Source organism: Trachemys scripta, chromosome 5, assembly GCF_013100865.1.
Source record: "Trachemys scripta elegans isolate TJP31775 chromosome 5, CAS_Tse_1.0, whole genome shotgun sequence".
NCBI lineage: Eukaryota > Metazoa > Chordata > Testudines > Emydidae > Trachemys > Trachemys scripta.
Genome location: NC_048302.1, coordinates 110,372,159 through 110,395,282, shown reverse-complemented (window position 1 = coordinate 110,395,282; position 23,124 = coordinate 110,372,159). Strand labels below are relative to the sequence as shown.

The 23,124-nt window shown below is 38.2% G+C and overlaps 1 protein-coding gene across 10 annotated transcripts in view; it reads right to left on the bottom strand.

Annotated features, from left to right (window-relative positions):
- The window catches only part of PROM1 (prominin 1), an 84,303-nt gene that overhangs the window by 24,046 nt on the left and 37,133 nt on the right, over positions 1 to 23,124 (bottom strand). For 4 of the 10 annotated variants that reach the window (XM_034772186.1, XM_034772194.1, XM_034772189.1 and 1 more), the window contains exons 4-13: positions 21,206 to 21,232; positions 18,797 to 19,002; positions 13,218 to 13,338; positions 9,703 to 9,766; positions 7,157 to 7,246; positions 5,288 to 5,505; positions 4,798 to 4,872; positions 3,323 to 3,386; positions 2,655 to 2,663; positions 204 to 363 (exon numbers count right to left, since the gene is read on the bottom strand). In XM_034772186.1, coding sequence (XP_034628077.1) covers positions 204 to 363; positions 2,655 to 2,663; positions 3,323 to 3,386; positions 4,798 to 4,872; positions 5,288 to 5,505; positions 7,157 to 7,246; positions 9,703 to 9,766; positions 13,218 to 13,338; positions 18,797 to 19,002; positions 21,206 to 21,232 — 1,034 coding nt within the window. The remainder of the gene's footprint in view (positions 1 to 203; positions 364 to 2,654; positions 2,664 to 3,322; positions 3,387 to 4,797; positions 4,873 to 5,287; positions 5,506 to 7,156; positions 7,247 to 9,702; positions 9,767 to 13,217; positions 13,339 to 18,796; positions 19,003 to 21,205; positions 21,233 to 23,124) is intronic. The other 6 variants (XM_034772188.1, XM_034772190.1, XM_034772195.1 and 3 more) reach the window with 3 other exon arrangements.

Genomic DNA, 23,124 nt, shown 5'->3' with positions numbered 1-23,124 from the left:
TATGTTTATAGTGTGTCCAGCAAAATCCTGGCAGGGCCTCTACCACCAGACAAACAATAAATTACAACTTCACAATAGCATCAAGGCTCCATTGTAGCTCAGCGACCACACTTTTATTGTCCTGACAAAAACAAATAATTATTTCAAAATATTCTTAGACAGTGTTCCCCTCCTACCTCATTACTTAAGTAATATGTACCTACCTGTAGAAGTCATACTGTTCCACTACTGGGAAATAATCCTGAACATATGCCTCACTCTGAGTAAGATATATTGTTAAATCAGCTAGAACCTTCTGAACAGGAAGCATTTTAGTGAAGCTAGTGATATTTGAACCAATGAAGTCCAACAAATTTTTGATATCTGAAAAAGCAAGCATTGTGGAAGTACATCATTACAAGTCCATAAAAGAAAAATTATATTCTACATACACCAGGTTAAAATGCTCATTCATTTCAGCCATATTGTATATGGAGAAAGGCAAGCTATGAAGACAAGCATGAAACAAGACAGGCAAGCCACAAGGAGTATTAGCTTTCAACATAAGATAATGGCATTTTAACACACATACTGTAGTTTTAACATTCAACTTAACAATGAAAGATGTTGAAGTCAAGTCAGAGTTTTCTTGATTCATTTTAAAACGATTGTCTCTTTTTTAAATCCAGCTAATTTAAATCTTGCAATTTTTTTTGTAACATACCAAATAGCAATACTGAGCAAGGCAATTAGATTTATGAACGATTAACAGGAGAAGTTTTAAGATGGTTTAAACTAGGGCAGTCGATTAATCACAGTTAACTCATTTGATTAACTCAAAAAAATTAATCGTAATTAAAAAAATTAATTGCGATCAATCGCAATTCTAATCGCATTGTTAAATAAAATACCAACTGAAATGTATTAAATATTTTGGATGTTTGTCTGCATTTTCAAATATATTGATTTCAATGACAACACTGTACACTGCTCACTTTATATTATTATTACAAATATTTGAGCTGTAAAAATGATAAACAAAAGAAACAGTATTTTTCCAATTCACCTCATACAAGTACAGTAGTGCTATCTCTATCATGAAAGTGCAACCCACAAATGTAGATTTTTTTTGGTTATAAAACTGCACCCGAAAACAAAACAATGCAAAACTTTAGAGCCTACACATCCACTCAAAAAGAACAGGAGTACTTGTGGCACCTTAGAGACTAACAAATTTATTAGAGCATAAGCTTTCGTGGACTACAGCCCACTTCTTCNAGCAGCTACAGCTCCAGGGCTGGCAGGCTGCGGCCGTGCTGCCCGGTCTGCCAGAGCAGCTCCAGCCAGGCCAGAGACATCCTCCCCTGGCCCTCCCCAGATAAGGTAGGAAGGGATGGGATGGGGAGAGCGTGGGGGTCCCGGGGTAGGGGTGGGGTCATGTGGAGGGTGGTCACAGGGGTTACTCCCTTGACCCCCAGCTTCTCCCCCCCAAAAATTTCCCCACCAGTTGCTGCCTCAGCCCGTCAGGGTAAGCAGCTGGTGCGCTGGGACACTTTGTTTACTTAGGTTTACCTCTGTGCCTGTGGACGCGAGGTAAACAAACCATCTCGGCCCGCCAGCGGCTTATCCTAATGGCCTGGGAGCCAAAGTTTGCCGACCCCTGAATTATAGTGTCGGCTTATGAACGGGTCATACACATTTTCCATTTTTACTTATCCATCGGGGGGAGAGGTCAGCTTATAAATGAACTGGCTTATGATCGAGTATATGCAGAAAAACATCCAAAAATATTTCATACATTTCAATTTGTATTCTATTGTTTAACAATATGATTAAAACTGTGATTAATTTTTTTTAAATCGCTTGACAGCCCTAGTTTAAACACTACTTCCTATGGCATACAACACACCCTGTTAAACAAATTAAAGATCCTATATTAACTTCTCAACATAGAAAGAGTTAAAAAAGTTATAATTTGTTTCTACAAAATCCATATTTTAAATAAAAAGTCTTTCCAATTAGTTAGCAGCATTCTTCAAAAAGATGTGCTAATGAAGTAATATTTTGGTCATCTCAATTTATGAGGGAACATGCTAATCTGTTGGTATAATTTAAAAGTTATATTTAGCTGCACAGAGATCCTAAAATATTTCATACTTCCGTTGTACTATAAAGAAATGTATTTTTCTTCATTCCTTTTTCCTTCAAAATTCTGATGCACCCTATTCAATCAGGATACATCCTGTCAGATGTCAACTTGCCATATGAATTTGGTAATGGCCAGCACTATCCCCCTGCTCCAGGAGAATCAGGCCTTTTTTACGCTTTGAAACAAATAGATTCAGGTACCAGGTTTCCTAAACCCAAACCCTCCTTCTCTTTAAGAACTAAACTGTTCATGAAATTAAGTCTATTACAATTTTTTCCCTCTATTTTTAACTTGATTTCTATCCTGCGCTCAGTTATTAGTAAGAAACATCAAGCTGCTAAAATAATGAAAGCCTGCCTGGTTTTATGCAAATTGGCAGCTACTGGAAAGGAGTATTTTTGCATTTAGATCTCCTTAATGAAACAAATGTAATATCATCATCTTAGAAAACTTTGACTCATTTTAGACAAGGTCACACAGTATGCTATGTTTACATACATACTGTGTATTGTTTTGCCAAACTTACAAGGAACAGCTGTTTATATTAGCAGAACAGGTCCACAATGCAAGAACAAAAATTAAAACACATTAGTATACACATTCATATATTAAATGTACTACATGTTACCCTTTAATGATAACTAAGCTGTTAGCCAATTTAACTGTTTTAACTGTTTGATTTTTTGGGTACGTAAAAGGTTAGATAAAGAACAAGTTAAAATATTATGTAAGGCATGTGTTTTACCCACTAGATTTTATACCACTACATAGATCAGTTTCTTTTTTTATTAGGAGCTAAGCTTAAATAAATAATAAATACTGTATGCGTGCTTTTTCCAACCAAAGCACTGTCAACATTATAGCACAATAAGGATTTAGTAACCCAAATGCCATGTAGACTTCAAGATTTCACTTGCAAGGCAGTAGTAGTTCAAGAAACAATGCATAAAACACCATATGTTGTATTCTTAGATTTAATTATGAGACAATAATACTGCCAAAGGTGGTCTTCTCAGTCTACAAAAATGTGAACAAGTTTTAGATTTCATCTTTGATAGCATTTTCTGAAACATCACCAATAAAGAGGATACAAAAATATAACCATGGTAAAGGAGTGATACTAAACTTCAATGTTATGCTCTAGAAAACAATTTATCAATCAAAATAAAAAGCAAATTCTATTATCAGTTTCACCTGATAAGATGTTCCTGGTTTGGTTCAGCACTAAATCTGGAGTATTATTAAAGGCTGCATAGCCCTAAAATAAATGGAGAGAGTTAAAAGAATATCTCAATGCTGAATTGCTCACATTTGTTTTTCTGTTGTAAAAGGGTTAACATTATACACATCACATCTTATCTGGTATGTCAAACAAATTTTATGTCACCCATTAAAAGTACAAAATACTATAGAAAGCTTAATGAGAGAGTCTAATCCAGGTATTTTGCTCTCACAATTAGTCCCTGAAGAAGCAAACACAAACACTTTTTTAAACATACATCAGTCACATTTGCATGATTATGCCGCTAAGGTGCTTTTTGTCCGACGCAGACCTAAGGCTTACAAAGCTAAGGACGCACGCACGTATTCTCAGTAAACAATGCTGAAATGCTGAACACCTACACAGTCTACTCCTCTCAGAGTAGTAGTCCATCCCAAAACAAAAATGTCATGTTGAGACTGGTAAGCAGAAACACCAATCAGAAAAGATGAACAACACTGTCACCGGTGCCAGAATTTCAATCCTTTTCCTTGGGCCTTTGTTTTATGGAGACAAAGGATTACAAACAAAAAAAAAAAACCCAAGATGCTCAAAACAGTGGGTGCCAATTGCCAGAGAACTTTCCAGCATCTTAACCAGATCGGAAAGGAAAGGGCACACTTCACTCTACCTAGCCACCATCTACTACCTTTGTATCTCCCCCTCACTCTGATCACCCATGTGACAGGCAGGGGTCTAGATGAACCCCTCATGCCCTGGGGCTTGTGGACTGCTTTTCTATCTTTTAACAGAGCTCCTACTAAAAGTACCTAAGCTTTAAAATTTGAAAAGGTATAATATATGCCAGTAGACCAGTGGTCGGCAATCAGCAGCCCGTCAGGGTAATCTGTTGGCGGACCGCGAGACAGTTTGTTTAAATTGACTGTCCGCAGGCATGGCTGCTTGTAGCTCCTAGTGGCCACGGTTCACCATTCCCGGCCAACGGGAGCTGCAGGAAGAGGCGGTCAGCACGTCCCTGCGGCCTGCGCCGCTTTCCGCAGCTCCCATTGGCTGGGAATGGCGAACCGCAGCCACTGGGAGCTGTGGCAGCCGTGCCTGCAGATAGTCAATGTAAACAAACTGTCTTGCGGCCCGCCAGTAGATTACCCTGATGGACCGCAAGTTGCCCACCACTGCAGTAGACCCAGATTCTGTCTTTTTGCTTTTGAAGAATATCCTTTAGTAGAAAACTAATGTTAATTATGGATGCACAGTGCTCTGAAGATGTAAAACCTTATGCAAGTATTATTACATATTAAATCTTAAGATGTGAACCAACGCCGGGACAGTCAGGAGAGAAACCCGCTAAGAAGCAGTAAGGAGGAGAAAGACTTCTACTTGAGAAAGCCAAGAACAAATGTCATATGTAATCATCCCATCCTATTATTTAATGTACCAAGAAACGTACCTTTTGAACCAAACTGGAAAGGTCTATTTTAAGGACATCATTGACTTTGGCAACCTGTGTGCTCACACCTGGCAACTAGGATGGAAAAAAGCATTCTTGAGTTAAATCAAAATACCATATACACTACTTGACCATATATTTCAAAGGGGATAGTAAAAACAAATTGGGAGAATGTGTATAGCACAATATTGCTAGTGCTCTCCGTAAACCTTCATTGGATGAAAGCAAAATTTATACTCAGCAATTATAGTTAGCAGATCATAGTGTTGGCCAGAGCAGCATTTTAACATCGCTGATTGACGTACATCTCTCCATCTTACTTTCTAGCGCACTCAAGATAAAAGCAGTGATTGAAATTGCATAGATGAAGAGATGCAGAATAGATCATTTTGCTACACAAATTATTCCACAAATTGAGCCTAAATCAGAGGAATATTACTGAGGTAATACAATGAAACTACATTGTGAAATGTTGAAAAAATATTCTTACCCCACTGAAGTTAGCATTGATATTCAGTTGATTTAATGAATTTCTGATAATGTTGCAAGTTGAAGCAGCTTGAGCAGCAGAGCATGCAGAGTCACTGAGTGTGTTGCTCAGGTGTATTTTAACATCGGTCAGGTTAGAATGCAGCCTTTCAGTACCTTCCTGCAAAACCTCCACAGAGACGCTTACATTTTCCAATGCCTCCTTTGTTTCTCTGATTGCTGTGATGATACAAAGATTTTAAAACAAGTTTGATTTAGAAGTCAGTCTAGTTACTCAGCAAGATGCATACATTTAACTACAAGAACCAACTCTGTTGCAGCAGAAAATATACTGCAAACAGACGCATAGCACATTTTGCTAGCACAGGCCAAACTATTTTTACCAGGATTCTACCCACCCCCAAAATTTACCCCCTTTTACTCTTAGTTCGGTTCACTAGTTTGGGTGGATTGCAACACAGAAATACGAGACCACTGTTTCATTATCATATACCAGCACAAGTGGGTCAAGTCATTAGCAACAAATCCAGGGCCTTGTTTTGCAAGCTCAATACAATATTTTCTGTATTTCTATCACTACCATACACTTGGGGCACATCACTGAACTGTGAGTTTCAAGTGAAACAGAACATGTTGCACCAGCCATCACTAATGCTGGTTCAACATTTTCTGCCTTTAGATCTCAGCCCAGTCATACAAAAACTATGAAGTGCTCAACAGAAGGGTAATAGACAAACAGATACAGCTAAAAATGCACAAGAAAGTGCACAAAAAAAAATGAACCACACTTCACACAACACACAAGATTTTGTCAAGTCTTTTACCTTTTATAGCCCTTTCCACTTTGACTTCAAGCCAAATAGAAAAATAAAGCAAAGAAAGGAGAATGATAATGGGTGATGAGAAAGGGGTCTGGTGATGTGTGCAAACAGTTTCATGTGCATGGGTAGAGCAAAAAAAGTGACTAAATTCAGTGATAATTTTCACTTTTGTATGTACAACTGCACCAGTTATAAATTCCTGAATTAGCAATCTTGCATAAAACAAGAACTGTTGAAATCATCTTTATAATGGACAAATCACAGAATCAAGTGTTACTAAGCCCCAAAGCATGTACGGTCAAGAAATTTGAGTTGCTGGTACCTTCACAATAAACTAGACAAATATTTTAACTTGATGGTGCTAGCCCACACATAAAAAGCAGCAACACACCTTTGAGGACTGAAGGTATAAAACAGTAGGACCTGCCTGAGAAGCAGATAAACTACTACTCATTAATTACTGTTCACAAAAAGTTTGAATGTTTCCTAATCAGCCTTTCCATACAAGAAGAAAAAGTCTGGCAAGAGACATACAATTTCAAATGATGGGAAATTCACTGCAAAGACCCAGCTGAATAGGCTCAAAATCTTTCGTACAATGCAATCAACCCACTGGCTAACTCTGCTGTGTAAACTCACTACCACTGCAACTTCCATAAACCACTGATACTACTGGAAGAAGTAAAGCTGGGACGTTTACCTAGCCAAAACCTAGCATTCAAAGACGCAGAAGGTCCAGTATCCATCCATCTGAAAGTGCAGAGATGTCAAATACCTTCTTAAACAGACAGATGCAAGGATGCATATTCCGAGAAAAAGAAAAAAGCTCCTGCCACTGAAATAATACTCTTTCCTCAGTAACGGGACCATGCTTTTCCCTAGTCCTAAGGCATGCACAACACTCAATTCACTTGGCAAGTGTCACTGCCCAGAAAAAAACCTCCACGTATAGACTGATTACAAAATTACATAAACTTTGGAATAGAAAGAGGGTGTCTCTCAACAAGGCAATGGAAGGTTAATAAATAAAAGCGGAGATGTGCATTTACCTCCTGCCATTGTTAGAGCCGCATCGAGTGCAGGACGCACTTCTTTCGCGAACCGCTCCTGAACTCTGCTGCCAAGCAATGGCCCAACATCTGTAGTAAGAGAAAATTAAAACCACTGCAAGCCAGTTCAATGCAATCCTGTATCACTACCTATTAGAACAAGTATCTTGCACCAATTTTTACTAACTTCTAAAAAAGTTGCACTCAGGACTAAAATCAAAGTTCAGCGTAAGACGACTTCACTGCCCACACCTTCTTTGGCAACACTTACCTCTAAGACAGGGGTTGGCAACCTTTCAGAAGTGGTGTGCCGAGTCTTCATTTATTCACTCTAATTTAAGGTTTCGCATGCCAGTAATACATTTTAACATTTTTAGAAGGTCTCTTTCTATAAGTCTATAATATAGATATAAACTATTGTTGTATGTCAAGTAAATAAGGTTTTTAAAATGTTTAAGAAGCTTCATTTAAAATTAAATTAAAATGCAGAGTCCCCCAGACCAGTGGCCAGGACCCGGGCAGTGTGAGTGCTGCTGAAAATCAGCTCGCGTGCCGCCTTTGGCACGCGTGCCATAGGTTACCTACCCCTGCTCTAAGACTTATGGGATTAAGCAATAAATCAAAAAGGGAGTGAGGTCGATTTATTAGTGCCTGCCTTGGGAAAGTGAAGTTCACTCTAGCAATGAAACAACAAACCAGAAATGCGTATTTCAGTATTGCTTTTTGTTATCGAAGCACTGCTCCTTAACTTTACTTTTTTACGAAAAGTCCATCATTTTGCAGTGAATTTTGGGCAACAATCCTTTACTATGAACTATTTTTCATAGTGCACAAGAAATAGGGAAATTGATTCTTTGGATCCCTTTCTCCCTCTTTTTCCCCAAAGCCCCAGCTGTGTTCTTAAAAGACAGTCCCAAAGATGCTTTAAATTTTCCATCAATCTTAGATTTTTGTACATCTGCCCATCATTGTAGTATCTGACTATGTTCCACATAGAACAGTTTGGCAATAGTAATGTCCCTAGTGAACTTTATGGAGTCTCTGGCTTTTCTCCATTTTCAAGTCACAGAAAGCTCTTAGGGTAGGTTTTTTGGGAGTGGGGATAGGGATGGGGGTTTGGGAGGTGTCAGGGAGCTATGGCATGAGAGCATCCAAGGTGGTCAACATTGTCAATTCTGGTTATGGTGAAAAGGTTTTATTAAATAGGAAGGTTTTTCAGTGTTTCCTAAAAGCGGTCAAACTCTGGATTTGTCTAAATTCCTCCCTAACTTCATTCCACAGCTGCCACCCTTAACTTAAAATGCTTTGTCAGCTGCTCCCATATACTGTTCGGGCTTTTCACTATTGCCCTAGAGGAGTACAACTCTCTTGGTGGTTTGCAGATGGAGATCTGGTCTCTTGTGAGCTGGAACATGTCCCACTGATGGCTTTGAATATAAAGACCCAGGTCTTAAACTGGCAGTGGAGGCAGATAAATACTCAGTTTAGTCTGCAACTTCAAGAGCATGGAAAGCCATAAACGAGTGCTGAACATGCAGATGGCAATTTTAAATTATCCTCCAAATGCCCATTAGTCTTGTGCACGATCACCCTTTCTTTGAGACCAGCTGTGCATTCTGTGGCTTTGTTGAAACTAGGATTTTAAACGTGTGATGTTAAACAATGTGATAACATGTTTTAAAAGCCTAGCATAGACAAGACATGCTGCCTTTAACATGTGCTGTAGCATGTTAAAGTACACACTGTCATCTACACAGACTTTTAAAACTTGCTTGCTAAAGGGTGCTAACTAAGGTGCTAACACCACACCTTTTAGTCTAGTCTAGAGAAGGTCCATATGTAGCTGGGCTTCTTTTAACTTTAGACACTGAAGTAAAAGCCTTGAAAAAAATAAATCCACAATTTGGCCTTTTTTTTTTTTAATTAAAAGCTTCAGAAATGTCACCAAGTGCCATAACTGTTCTGCAGAGGAAAACACAGCAACTGCTTTAAGTTTCATGATCTGTGCTTTTCAAGTGCTAGTTATAAAATAATTGCTCTCAATAATTCTCTCTTGCTCCAGCCAAATATCTGAAAGAGTTTTACAATCATCAGTAAACTTATATCTCAACATGTCTATGTGTCTATTATAATGCCAAGAACACTGAAACACAGCACTGGACTTGACTAAGCTCAAACACAATCTGAATTGCAGCCAGGAGCCATGTCACTTGGCAACCAGTCCTTTAAAAATTAAGAAATGCTTCCTCTGAAACCACCAGTGATTACTGAACTCAAAAAGGCAAAAATTATTAGTCTTTGACTTAAAGTGAAAGTCATTTAATGAAGAATGGAGTTTATTTTTTAGAAAAATTTATATCGTGCCACGCGTGACATTTTTCATGAAGAATTATATTTTTGTTTTACTGATTTGCTTGGGATTCTGGTTATAACAACTTGACTTTCGTATTGTGTTAGAAGTCATTCACGAGCTCTTCAGTGAACTCTTCACTGAATACACACATAACATAACACAGACATAGCTAATAAAAACTTTTATTGCTTACTATCAAGGTCGGAGAGTGCTTTGTTCTTGGTAGTGTTATATTGGCTCACCAAGTAGTCAATTTGCTAAAAGTTTAAAAAAATATATTTTTAGTAAAGAAACAGTAACCATCCCACACATACATATTTATCTGCAAAACCACAAAACTGTTGAACTCTACCATTAATACTTTCAACAACATACAGTACAATTCTCTTCAATCGTGAGATGCTTAATTGGGAAGTCTCCTAGGGAGCAGTTTTAAACCCCAATGATCATTAATAGCAGCAATCCTTCAAGCGATCCAGTATGACGAGGGTCTTGTGTATCTCTGTTTCATGCTAGTTCTATCCCTCTGGTCATAGAACAATATTTAGCCCCTCCTTCACTGCGATATATGCAGAAAGTGTCTGAACTGCTTCACCAATTTTTATTCCTTTGTTTTCCCTTAACATGCTAGGTAACTTGCAGGCACTTCCATTGCTGGCCACAGGAAGGAAGGTGGCTGTCCTTTTCCAATTGCAGACTGTGCCCTTTACCAATTCCATGGTTCTGTCCAGTGACAGTTTGGGGTCTGCACTATCCCAGAGAGCAGCATTATGATGATGACAAGGTCTTTTGTTAATCAGTTTTTGTTTGGTTTGTATTTGTTTGGCTTGCATCTTCAAGTATTCAGTGTGGTAAATCCAACGTTTAAAAGAGATGAACTCAAACTGGAACGGGTGCAGAGAAGGGCCACTAGGATGATCAGAGGAATGGAAAACCTGTCGTATGAAAAGAGACTAGAGGAGCTTGGGTTGTTTAGTCTGACAAAGCGAAGGCTGAGGGGGGATATGATTGCTATCTTTAAATATATTAGAGGGATTAATACGAGGGAGGGAGAAGAATTATTCCAGCTAAGTACTAATGTGGATACGAGAACGAATGGATATAAACTGGCCGTGGGGAAGTTCAGGCTTGAAATTAGACGAAGGTTTCTGACCGTCAGAGGGGTGAAATATTGGAACGGCCTTCCGAGGGTAAACGGTGGGGGCGACAGACCTGTCTGGTTTTAAGATTAAGTTAGATAAATTTATGGAGGGAATGGTTTAATGGTAAAACATAGTAGTCGAGGAAAACCAAGCAATGGTAGGTAAATTGTACAATGGCTGACAGGGGTCAGGCTGGAGACTCTTGCCTATATGCTCGGGGTCTTACTGATCGCCATATTTGGGGTCGGGAAGGAATTTTCCTCCAGGGCAGATTGGCTGAGCCTCTGGAGGTTTTTCGCCTTCCTCCGCAGCATGGGGCAGGGATCTCTAGCAGGAGGGTTTCTGCCGATTGAAGCCACCTAAAACAGGATTGGGGACTTCAACAGCAGAGTCCAGGGAAGGGGTAGCGACGGTTTTGTGGCCTGCAGCATGCAGGGGGTCAGACCAGATGATCATAATGGTCCCTTCTGACCTTAAAGTCTATGAGTCTATGAACGTGTCACAAAAGCAGCAGTGATTAAATGGATGAAATCAACATATGCAGCATATGAAACATTTTGTGCCTGACTTAGATTATATTTTGCCTCTCTTCTCAACATACCATAGTATTCTAGGCTCTGAAGTCTGCAGAAGAAATTAATTTAAACAGTTCTTAGCAGGACTGCTATGAATTCCCAAACAACATCACAAAACAAAGTGGGATTTAGAATGACTAGCAAAACAAGTATAGATATCCTAGGGGACTGGTGTATGAGTTGATGTCCTTAATAGACAGACTGTCAATTGCACTGAAGCTGTTGATAATGCAAATCTTCTATGACAACAGCCCTGAGCACTTGACATCTTCATCAAATCCTCTATATATTCTGCACCTAATGCTGATTGGATGTGTTAAGTTAGTACTTCAGAAGTCTGTCTGCAGTTTACAATCAGATGGATTCTATACCACTGTCAACAAAACCTAAGAGCCTTCCTATTAGTCTCAAGAATTTCTGGGATTTGATTAGAGGCACATGAGTACATGATATAAAGATGCTTTGCACAACAAAGCAACATATTAAGAAGAGTCGCATATGATAGAATAGACTAGACTATAGATAATATTTAGTTAATTATACAAAGAAAGAACTAATAAACCTAGGTAAGAACTGGAAAACAATACAAAACTGAGGCTTTGAGGAGTTTCTGCAGTTTCCATGAGCATTCTGTCTCTAATACCCTGTACTTATTTTAACTTGGTGCAGAAGTACTTTTAGGAGTCATTAGCTTTTTAGATATTTCGAATATACACATCACGATAGCTGAAGGAAACAGGGCAGATTTTATATTCTGACATTTCCTACTGTAAGCACCCAGCTGCAGCTGATGCAAAGGAGTGGGGAGGGTTGGAAGAATTCTTAGTATAACTGGGTCACAACTACCAATGTCAGGTTCACTTCAATGCCCTGAGCCAGCTCAAAATGATTGTAGATTTATGAAAAGCACTTCATACTGAAAACCAAATGTTCATTATGTGACCTCATGTTTCCTTCCCCACATCTACCCCAAAGGGCTCTGCCACGACATACATATGTGCTGGAGGCAAAAGGGAATAATATGCCCAGATGTGGAGAGAATTAAGGAAGTGGTGGATGGAGATTTCCCTTCAAACAACAATATACTGCAGCCCAGGCTGCAATGTTGCAGGAGACATCCTGAATTCCCAGACTCTCACATCATTACTACAAAGCCCTCAATCAAAAGAAAAGCAGTTCATACTCTATGATAGAGTCGGATTATGACGACCAATGCAGAGGGTGGTCATGTAACAGTATTGTCTGAACTGGCTCTGTCAAAATTTTCGCTACCAATAAGAAGTGGGATATTTGTTTGCTTTCCATGTGGTTTTTAAACAGGATGGTTTTTCAACTTGTAACGAATTAAACATCCAACAACACAGAAGGGAAAAGCTATCATATAAAGTTCTCTAATAGGAATTAATCTTTCATTGGAGAAAGTCACAGAGAAGTATTTGGAGGACTCTTTGCAACGTAAAAGGAAGTGTGAAGCCATTAAGGACACTAATTCACATTTGGTATGCCTCAATATATGCATTAAAAAGCATAAAAGGTGTTCAACAAAAACAGAAAAGGCTACCGTTCACTCCAGAGGATATTGGCATAAAGAAAATGGATGTATGGCACTGTTGCCCATGCATACTTTTATAAGAATTGCCAAAAACAGGAGGTTATTTCCCTTAAAAAAATTACCTCTTTGGCAACGCACAGTGCAGCAACAGAAAAAAGGCAAAGGAGTGTCACATTACTGAAGAGCCCCTTATTTGTTCGAAGAATGCTGGTCCACAAGAATAACTGGCGGATATTTATTAACTTATGAGAAGTCCTTTATCTTTTATTGTATTGTGTGTTATATTTTATGCGATTGGCAACCAGTGCAATAGATGGACACCCATAAAGAAAACACTGTTTGTTGCATGCATCACTAATACCAAATAGAAAGAAACACTGTTTTCTAGAATACTTATCTTACATATACAACCACATATATAAAGAAAGCATCTCTTTACCCCTGGAGTGTTATTGAGGAAAATTCTCAGGTCTTTAAAATTACTGTGCACCAGGTTCTTTGCTCCCCGGACTTGACTTGTTAAGTGCTGGTTGGCAGCATATGCACAAAGGACACCAATACTATAAACAGAAAGATAAGAGATATTACTTTACTACTGCAAATACCCATTCTGCCAATTAAGAACAAAAAACATAGCAAAGCAATCAACATTTATCTGGGTAATGGAGTCCCTGCAGACAAATTAATGTCTCCTTTTACTATAAATTTCATTTTAACCACTAGGTGGCACTGAGGAATTAGCTAGAAGATTTGATATATCACTAATTTTCTACATGTTTAATAAAGAAATCACGTTAACTCAAAAGCCTTCAGAAGGAACACACAATAGCAAGACATATTTGCAGCACTGCAGTTGTCAAAAATTTACAAAACGTATACAAGATATACTAATACTATGCATACTTGGTTATTTAAAAAAAAACAAAAACCACCATGATTTATGAAGGCTAACATTTCTTTTCACGAGTAATCATTAGTTTGACACATCTACAACAGTTGGTAAATAACTTATTAAAAGGAATTATACATGAAACATGTTTTTAAGTTAGAATTACTTCCACTGCTAATTTTTTCACTATGGTCCCAATCTTCCAAAACTTTACATGTACTTAACAGAACATAGTCTAATTAACTTCAATGGTTTAAAATTAAAGGATGCCCACAGAGTTGGAAGAACTCCGGCCACAGGGAGAAATATATAAAACAAATTAATAACATGAAAGATGGGAGGCAGATGGGAGTTTCAATCAGTGCGTTTGATGATTATTTTCCCAGTTTGGCCATTATGATTGCACCATTCTATCTTCAACAGAATAGATCTGTATATACAGTAAAATACGGTAACTAAAAGCCCATGACAAGCTTGAGAGAGTTATCTTAGACTATAAAATATTTCATTTTTTGTTCACTCTCTTTCCACATGGAACTACTTTTATCAGTTGCCAAAGTGAGACACACTTAAAAAAATTCCTGTAATTACTTAAACCCTATTCTACTCCTTTTAAGTATAGATCTCTGCTATTGTAGACTAAGAGCTGCACTCTGAAGCTCAGGTGGGAATGCAACAGTGGAGTCAAGAGAGACGGTCTATATGGTAGACAAGAGAAAAAACCCACTTTACAGGTTAAAAATTAAAACCTTAAATTTCAGACGGATATTACCTGGTAGCAGATCAGACCATGGGTGTAACATGCCCCTCTATGGGAAATGTTGCTTAAGAAGGCAGGCAGTTGCCTTCACTACCTGCAATTTCTGGATGGTCTTAAGGTGTAACCTCATGCAGTTTGCGTTGCAGTAAACCAGTTTGAGGCTAGCAATATCAAAGGGATATAAAGAACACCATGTAATGGGATCATGCTAGAAGATCACTAACACAAATGATACTGGCTCTACAACTGGGGTCAAAGAGACCTGAGCACTTCATACTACTATTAAATCATTTATTTTAAAGTAGTGCCTAGAAGTCAGCCATGTTGAGGGCCCTATTGTGTTAGGTACATGGTAAATAACCATTCTGACTCTAGAATTCATAATCTAGGGAACACATGATATAACAGGTGGAGACGACAAGCATATCTGGTGGGATGGAAGGGTAACAATAAGACATGCACAATTCTTAGCAAATTGGGAGCACAACTTGCCATCTGATTAGCCATTCTCAAGTTGCAATTTTCTGTATTTGTTACATTTGAGTTCAGTTTTGAGGAGACAGTATTGGACAGCAGTTTTTTTATATTAAAAAAAGTTTTCCCCATATTTAAAGGGTGGCAAGGGACAAAGTAGGAAAGTTGCTTGTCTGAGGCGTGAAGAATCAGATAATCAAGGCAGGCATTGTTGGCAGAGCGAAGAGAGGAGCCAACCTTGCAATAAAGGTAATAGAGCAGGGATATAGTGGGAAGGGCTCTAAAAGTAAGAAAAAGAAGCAATCACAAGAATCTTAGCCGCATGGGCAGAGAGAAGAGGTCAGATTTTGGAGATGTTGTTTATTACTGTACCACAAGATGTAAATAGATACTCTAGATGCTGCTAGATTTGTTCTATTAGAATTGCATCACTAACCTTCACCTCGCAGAAAGAAGGATTTGGGACAGGATGACAACTGGAGAGTTCAACATCAAGAGATAATTTCTTAATCAAAGGTTTAACAATTGCTTCCTTAAAAGATGCTAGTGTCCAACCTTCTCATGGAGGAGCCACTGATGGTAACTGAGGGCTGTCTACATGGAAAATTAAAGGTGTAATTGTAGCGTGGGTAGGCATAACCATGCTAGCTTTGACCTAGCGAATGCTGGCGACAAAAGTAATGAAGATATGGCAGCATGGGTTAGCAACAGTGGCACCAGCATCATCTCACTTGTCTTTACTAACTGAAAGGTCATGGGTTCAATTCCATTTGCAGCCCACCACTCCCTGAAAATCTTTCCTAGTCACATTTGTCAACTCTCAAGCAGAGACGTGTGTCTCCACCAAACCATTTAAAAAAAACCCAAACAGATCTGATAAATATACTAAGCATCTTTAAAGGTGACATTCAAAATAAGGCAGCTGCATTTCTGGCAAACGTATACATTGTTTCTTTCACACCTACAAGGAGAACAATGATTCTGAATATCATTTTCCCAGTGAAAGAAAACCGATTAGCTGCTTTCTTTTGACCAACTGAAAAAGAAAAATGTCTCATAACTGTCATTCAAATGTAAAGTACAGTATTAGTGTGTAACTCACATGACTGAGTTTACAATGACATCTTTGTTCTTTGAAGGGGTTGTTTTTATATCCTTAGTGTATTCTTCTCACAAAGCAAAGAGGTCAGCAATTGCAACCCAACAAAAAAAAGGTACTTTGTAAATTCGAATGTGATCTTTTTCTCTTTAGCTTTCTGAGAGGAGGGTGGGGGAGAGACGGGAATCTTTAAACAGACTATGCAGTCAAACATTCACCTGTTCTAAACAGATACACGACATGAAAGGGAAAAAACTCTACTTACTACCTAATGAGCTTTGACAAATCACCAAATAAAGGAAGAGAGAAAAGGAGAAGACATGACACAAGACCTGCCTTTCCCATAACAGACTGGAGTGGTGTATATCTGTTTAACTAGTGTCCCCGAAAGTCAGATATTTCGGTTTCAGTTTGTGAGATTTCATAAATGGATGCAAACACCATCAGTCCAGTTGGGGACTGTTTTACTTGCAAAAGGTTCAAGTCACAGAAAATTAATATTAAACAGATTTAAAGAAAAAGTACTAAAGAAAAAGTTCTCCTCCCCAATAATACAAAAATAAAATGTTGGGTCAGAGTTTTCTCTATGAACCCATTTGTCAATTCTTCTGATTCATGTTGAATCCCAGATTCTGAACTATCTGCATTACCAATTACATGAAGGCAGATGTTCTTCTTTGACACTTGAATAAGGCACTTGTCCACATAACAGATATAACTTATGTACTTTAGGATCTACATTTCTGAATAGGCACTTAATATCCAAAAAAAAAAAAAAAAAAAAAAATATGACTCAACACAGAAGGATCAAAAACTCATCATGTGGTTTTTCCCACCAAAAAAGGGAAGACATTTTCTGTAAACAGGATTAATTTTATTATTATAATAAGCATTAAAAAAACCCACCCAGCTAACTTTTCTGATACATTGCAAAGAGATTAAGGAAGTGACATTTCTTCTACCGTGCACACATGTGAGTGAGTGTCCCAGCTTGCTGATGACTTTGGAATAAATAAAATATAAAATCTTTGTCCCAAAGACAGCAGTAAATATTTGAGTAGGAGCACATCACTTTTGGAGTGATACATACCCTAAGTTGTATCCATCTCAATTCATTCTATATAAAATATGCTCAAATTCAAAGGTATCTCTGTGCTCATTAACAATAGCTCCTGCTCTATAACCACAATATTCACATATCCAAACTCCCAGCTGCCAGAAATGTAACCAGAGACACAAGGAGGGTAAAGTAAAATATTTTATTGGACCAACTTCTGTTGGTGAGAGAGAGGCTTTAGAGCCACACAGAGCTCTTCTTCAGGTCTGGGAAAGGTACTTCCAGCATAACAACAAAATCCAAGGTGGAACAGATTGTTTAGCATAAATTAGTTAGCATAAACTGCAAGGGACCATTCATGGTAGAGTGGCCTGTTAACAGTGGGTTACAGATTGTTGGACTAAGCTATAAAATCCCATATCTCTGTTCAGTCCATGAGTTTTAGTTTCTAGTAGAGTAATGCATTTAAGCTCCCAGGCTCGTCTTTTGAAAGCGTTGTGCATGTTTCCTTTGAGAATGAGAACTAATAAGTCAGACAGAGTTATCGCTTTATGAAAAGTGGTCACCCAAAGGTGACAGGGTGTTTGTGTCTCATCATTTTCCTGTGACAGTTCATTCGAGAGCATAGTGATTGCCTGGGTTCACCCACATTGTTGTTAGTGGGGCATTTAATGCACTGGACGAAATATACCACTTTGTGATAGGCATGTATAGGATCCATGGATTTTGAAAGGTGTTTTGTGTGACCACTACCTCTCAACAGAAATGTAGCTGGACATACTTCTGGCTTTAGAACATTTTCTCCCCTGTTTTTTAGTCAAATACAAAATATTTCATTTGTTTGAGAAAATACAATATGTCTACAAGAAGAGACAAGTCTGAAGCTTATTAAGCTGAATAAAGGCATGTTTATGGACAAAAAACTGCAGAGCCACTTGCATCTCATGGAGGAAAGTACTTGTAAAGTGTAGTCTACTGTTAGAAAAATGATCTGTAGAACTTTTTTTTTTAAAACTTTGCACTTTTTTGCTTTCCATGAATCTTTCCACTCAACTCTAATGAGAGTATTAAAACCTTGTTTTAGTAAACTAACCATTGTTGCATATCAATGGAAGGGCAGAGATAGTTTTCACTCATGGGGAACACTGCCAGTCAATTTCTGATTTTAGAATCTTTATCAGCAGTGATTATGTATGAATCTGGAATATTCATAAGCCAGCATGAGCTTACATGCTGCCATTTAGAAAATTCTTATTTTGATTTAAGAAAATTTGAAGGACAAGCACAATCACTTCTGACCACCACTATTATCAAAATGTGTTAAAAAGTGTTGCATCCTAACACCTCTTCTCAATGGGATGGCATCGGAGCACAAGACAGATAATCTTTTGTTCGTGAATTAGCAACTTTAAATGGCCATTTGGATAATTTGATTTAAAAACAAAAACAAGAAGTGATCTCCCTGGAAAAATTCCATGCCAAATTCCAACATAATGATGTTTCACATCTTAAACCCCTCAAAAAGTGGGTTCATTCATTAACATGCCATTAACCATATTAGCACTACTGTAATGCCTTTGTAAAATATCTTTTCTGAGTAAAAGTGAATATATTATTTTCAGCCTAATAAAATCATTTCAGCTTCTACAGATAATAAACTAGACTTAATATTCCTTGTTGTACAGTAATGCAATATTAGTATTGTGCAAAATGAGCATTGTGCAATTTATTATACTTGCCTGATAATTAAAGAAGCAACAAAAAGAAATGTTGCAAAGCAGCCTCTCCGACAGTCAGCATTTTTCTTCTGTCTTTGGTGCATTTCCCCACCACAGTTGTCACAGCAACGACACATACAGAAGCACAGTCCCACAAAAGGCAGTAACAGAACAAATAGCAATCCCAAAGCAGCAGGCACTATAAAGCCGATCTCATAGTAGATTGCCTGCAATTCAGACAAAAATAACCGTAACAGCAGATATTATATAGTTGTTGAGATTCATATATAGCCACTGCTTAAAAATGAAATTAAAGCTACAAGATCCACTAGTTACTATAGTCTTTGGAATCAATGTTTTCTAAGTCATCAATACATATCTAACAACTTTTCGATCTCAAACAGATAAAAACATTGTAAATGTTGACAACTAACCTATCAAGAAGTAGTTTAAGCAGCATATTTAACAAGTAAACATGCTCATGATATTGATGCAACTTGCATTATAACCGATTAAAAATGGGTACATTTGATTAGCAGGCCCACGGTTTGATCTGTCTCTCATAGCTGTTCCGAAAAACTATTTGAGAATATCAGCAACCCTAAATATACCAACATACTGTACTGAGGTGGGAAATTATTTGTTTTTGTTCTTAAAAAACAGATTTATGTTATGAGTAAAGGCCTGATTATGAAAACTGAAGAGAAATATTAAATGATGAAGGACTGTACCCTCTTCAAAACAAAATGTAAAAATAGCTGAAAGACAAAAAACATCAAGGGCTGGATTTTAAGCTCTGTAGGGCGGAGACTCTTGATCTCTGTGTCATGTACATTGCTATGCTCAGTTGGCAACAAACTAACAGCAATTAAAGGAGAGATTTTTCAAAGGCACAAAAAGGCAGCTGGGAACCCAACTCCCTTTTAATCAGTGAGATGGATACTTAACTGTCCTTGGTGCCTTTGCAAACCTCCTGATAAGGCTATGTCTACAAAGCAAAGAAAAATCTGCAACTGGCCCACGCCAGCCAACTTGGGCTGCAGGACTGTACCATTGTTGTGTAGACTACCAGTCTCCGGCTGGAGCCCAACTCTGGGACCCTCCCAGGGAGGCCAGACACAGGTTTTTCTATGTTGTGTAGACATACCCTAAACAGTGGTTCTCAACCTTTTGGGGCTCAGGATCCATTTGTAAATGTTTATGGCCTGTCACGACCCAGTAAATAGTTTGGGGGGTGAAGGCCCTGGGGTGGTTTTGGATGGGTACTGCCTCCTGGGGTCTTGGGCCCTGGCCGGCACTCACCTCAGTGGCAGCTCCTATGCTGTGGGGCTAGCCGGGTGTGGCTCTCCATTTTGGGCATTGCAACCTCCAGGGTTGCAGCGCCGTTCAGTTTTGGCCTCATTCCCCTGACTGGACCAAATTTGTGTAAGTGGAGATGTGATGTGGCTCGTGGAGTTGCAGTGCCACTCACTCAGATTTGGCCTACCCGGACTCCCCTTAGCATAACGTTTGGGCCAACGCGCTGTGAGTGGCGCTGGGACTCCAGAGTTTGCAGTGCCTGGAGCAGGAAGGCGAGCCCAGCTAGCCCTGTGACACAGGAGCCACAGGAACTGCCACACGACCTTTGAAACATTCTGGCAACCCAAAATTGGGTCCTGACCCATGGGCTGAGAAGCCCTGTCCTAAAAGGCTATTAAAGTCACTTGGAAAAGTCTGTGTTAACTTTAAGGGTACTATAATTATTTAAAACTTACTACTTTGGCTCATCCTCTATCTCTTGTATACAATCTGTAAGCAGCAGTATCTTGGCAGTAACAAGATGGAATTCATGTTGTATTTTCACCAAATACAAGTTACAAGTCGTAATTTCTCACTAGCTATCCATCATACTTCAGTTCTAGTTATACTGAATCTGCCTCCAATCCCACCAGTCCTTGGGGCGGAAAAATTGCTCCACATGCAGTGTCAATAGTAACCCATTATCATTAACATGATTGCAATCTCTGACCTAATTGCCAATCCTAGAATAAATAGGAGACTAGTGATGGTTTAGAACTGCTACTCTTGCTTTCTGAATAAGAACAACTAATGTTCTGGAAGATAATTTTGGTTGGATTTTACAAGTCAAATCTTGTTCAAGCCAAAATTTGTTAAAAAGAAAATCAGAAAAGATTACAAAGTAACTAAAAATGAATAGAAATATGTTTTAGTAGGTTACCTGAACAATCTGGAACATAACCAAATCAAAAGTGGCTTAGATGAAAAACATCAACACCTTCATTTAGAATGACATGAAAAATAGTAATGCATGTTTTGACAGGAGTAGTGAATATAATCCCTGCTAGTTTTGAAAAAACTAAAAAAACAAAAACAAAAAAAAACACTAAGACACAGAGCACATCTACCAGATACAATGGAAGGCATTATTACCTGAAGAGTCAGGACAACATTTTCTGGCTGTGGAAGTCAAAGCAGATGGAGAATGTGTATAATGCACAGGCAGCATGCACAAAAACAAATCATGTGAGTAATGAATAATTAACTGTAATTGAAACAATTAAATACCCCAAATAAAAAAATAAAAGCCACTAAAAAAATTGCATAGAAGCAGTAAATAATTAAGCCAAATTAATTATTTATAGAAAATATATTATGTAGTAGAGGATTTCTGATTGCCTTGGTAAATAAAAAGGATTCAGGGTTTCTTTATCCACTATAAATAGCTCTCAGTCTTAAAATGAAAACAGACCAGTTATTTTTGTATGGACCATCATCAGTTATATTTCCCAAGATATTTCAGGAAGAGGAGGGTCAGATATTGTATTAGTGTGCAGTTTCTCAAAAGAATTCCAGCTGTCAGAGCTGTTCCCCTATATTTTTGCTTTTTGAAGTTACAAATTGTTTTGGCATTGGGAGAAGCCGTTCCAATAGCAGTTTCCGTGCCTTGGCACATTATACAGAAAGTTCATCTGCACTTTATAAGTCTGTAGGAAACTTAAAACCTACAAAAGTGGAAAGGGGGTGGCGAGGGAGACTGAAGGGAGAAATCTAATTTAAACAGGTTCATAAGCGTTTCTGCTACCCCATTTGCCTTTTGAGAAAAAGGGGGGGGGAATTCAGTCACGGGAGTTTAAGAAGCTACTCTCTTCCCTCTTGTTTTCAGAGCTTATGCACAGATTAAACAAAGAATTTCTTAATATTAATTGTTTTTCTGCATCTTCATATGGCAATTCATACCCAACAGGGGTTTCCTCTTTCCCTCATAAGTTAGAAAATAATAGCAACTCATCAGTTGTGAGTTGCTATATTGAAAGTGCAAAAGTCATTGAAAAGAAAACATTTCCAAACCACCCAAAGACTTGAAAAATTCCTGACACTACACTTAAAATTTTTGCATCAGAAATGCCAATTCATCAGAACAGAAACTTTATAGAGCTGTCCAGATTTGATGAGAGGTTTCTCAGGTTGAGAGAGACACCCACCCCAGAATAAGCAACAGATGAGTGTTTAGGATGCACACCGGAGATGTGGGAGACCCAAGTTCAAGTCCCTACTAGGGTTGTCGATTAATCGCAGTTAATGCACGTGATTAACGCAAAAACAGTAATCACGATTTAAAAAAATTATCGCGATTAATTGCGGTTTTAATCGCACTGTTAAACAATAGAATACCAATTGACATTTATTAAATATTTTTGGATTTTTTCTACATTTTCAAATATATTTCAATTACAATGCAGAATACAAAGTGTACAGTGCTCACTTTATATTATTTTGATCATTTTTACAGTGCAAATATTTGTAATCAATATTTTCAATTCACCTCATACAAGTACTGTAGTGCAATCTATTGCGAAAGTGCAACTTACAAATGTAGATTTTTTTTGGTTACATAACTGCACTCAAACAAAATGCAAAAAACTTTAGAGCCTACAAATCCATTCAGTCCTACTTCTTGTTCAGCCAATCATTAAGACAAGCACTTTTGTAGCTGGCAATGCAAGGTATACGTGCCAGATATGCTAAACATTCATATGCCCCTTCATTCTTCAGCCACGATTCCAGAGGACATGCTTCCATGCTGACGATGCTTGTTAAAAAAAAAAAAAAAAATGAATTAAATTTGTGACTGAATTCCTGGGGACACAATTTACCCAGCACATGTTCTTTGTTTTAAGAACACTTTCACTGCAGATTTGACAAAACGCAAAGAAGGTACCAATGTGAGATTTCTAACTTGACCCAACATTTAAGAATCTGAAGTGCCTTCCAAAATCTGAGAGGGACAGGGTGTGGAGTATGTTTTCAGAAGTCTTAAAAAGTGCGGCCCGCGGGGGGGGGGGGGGGGG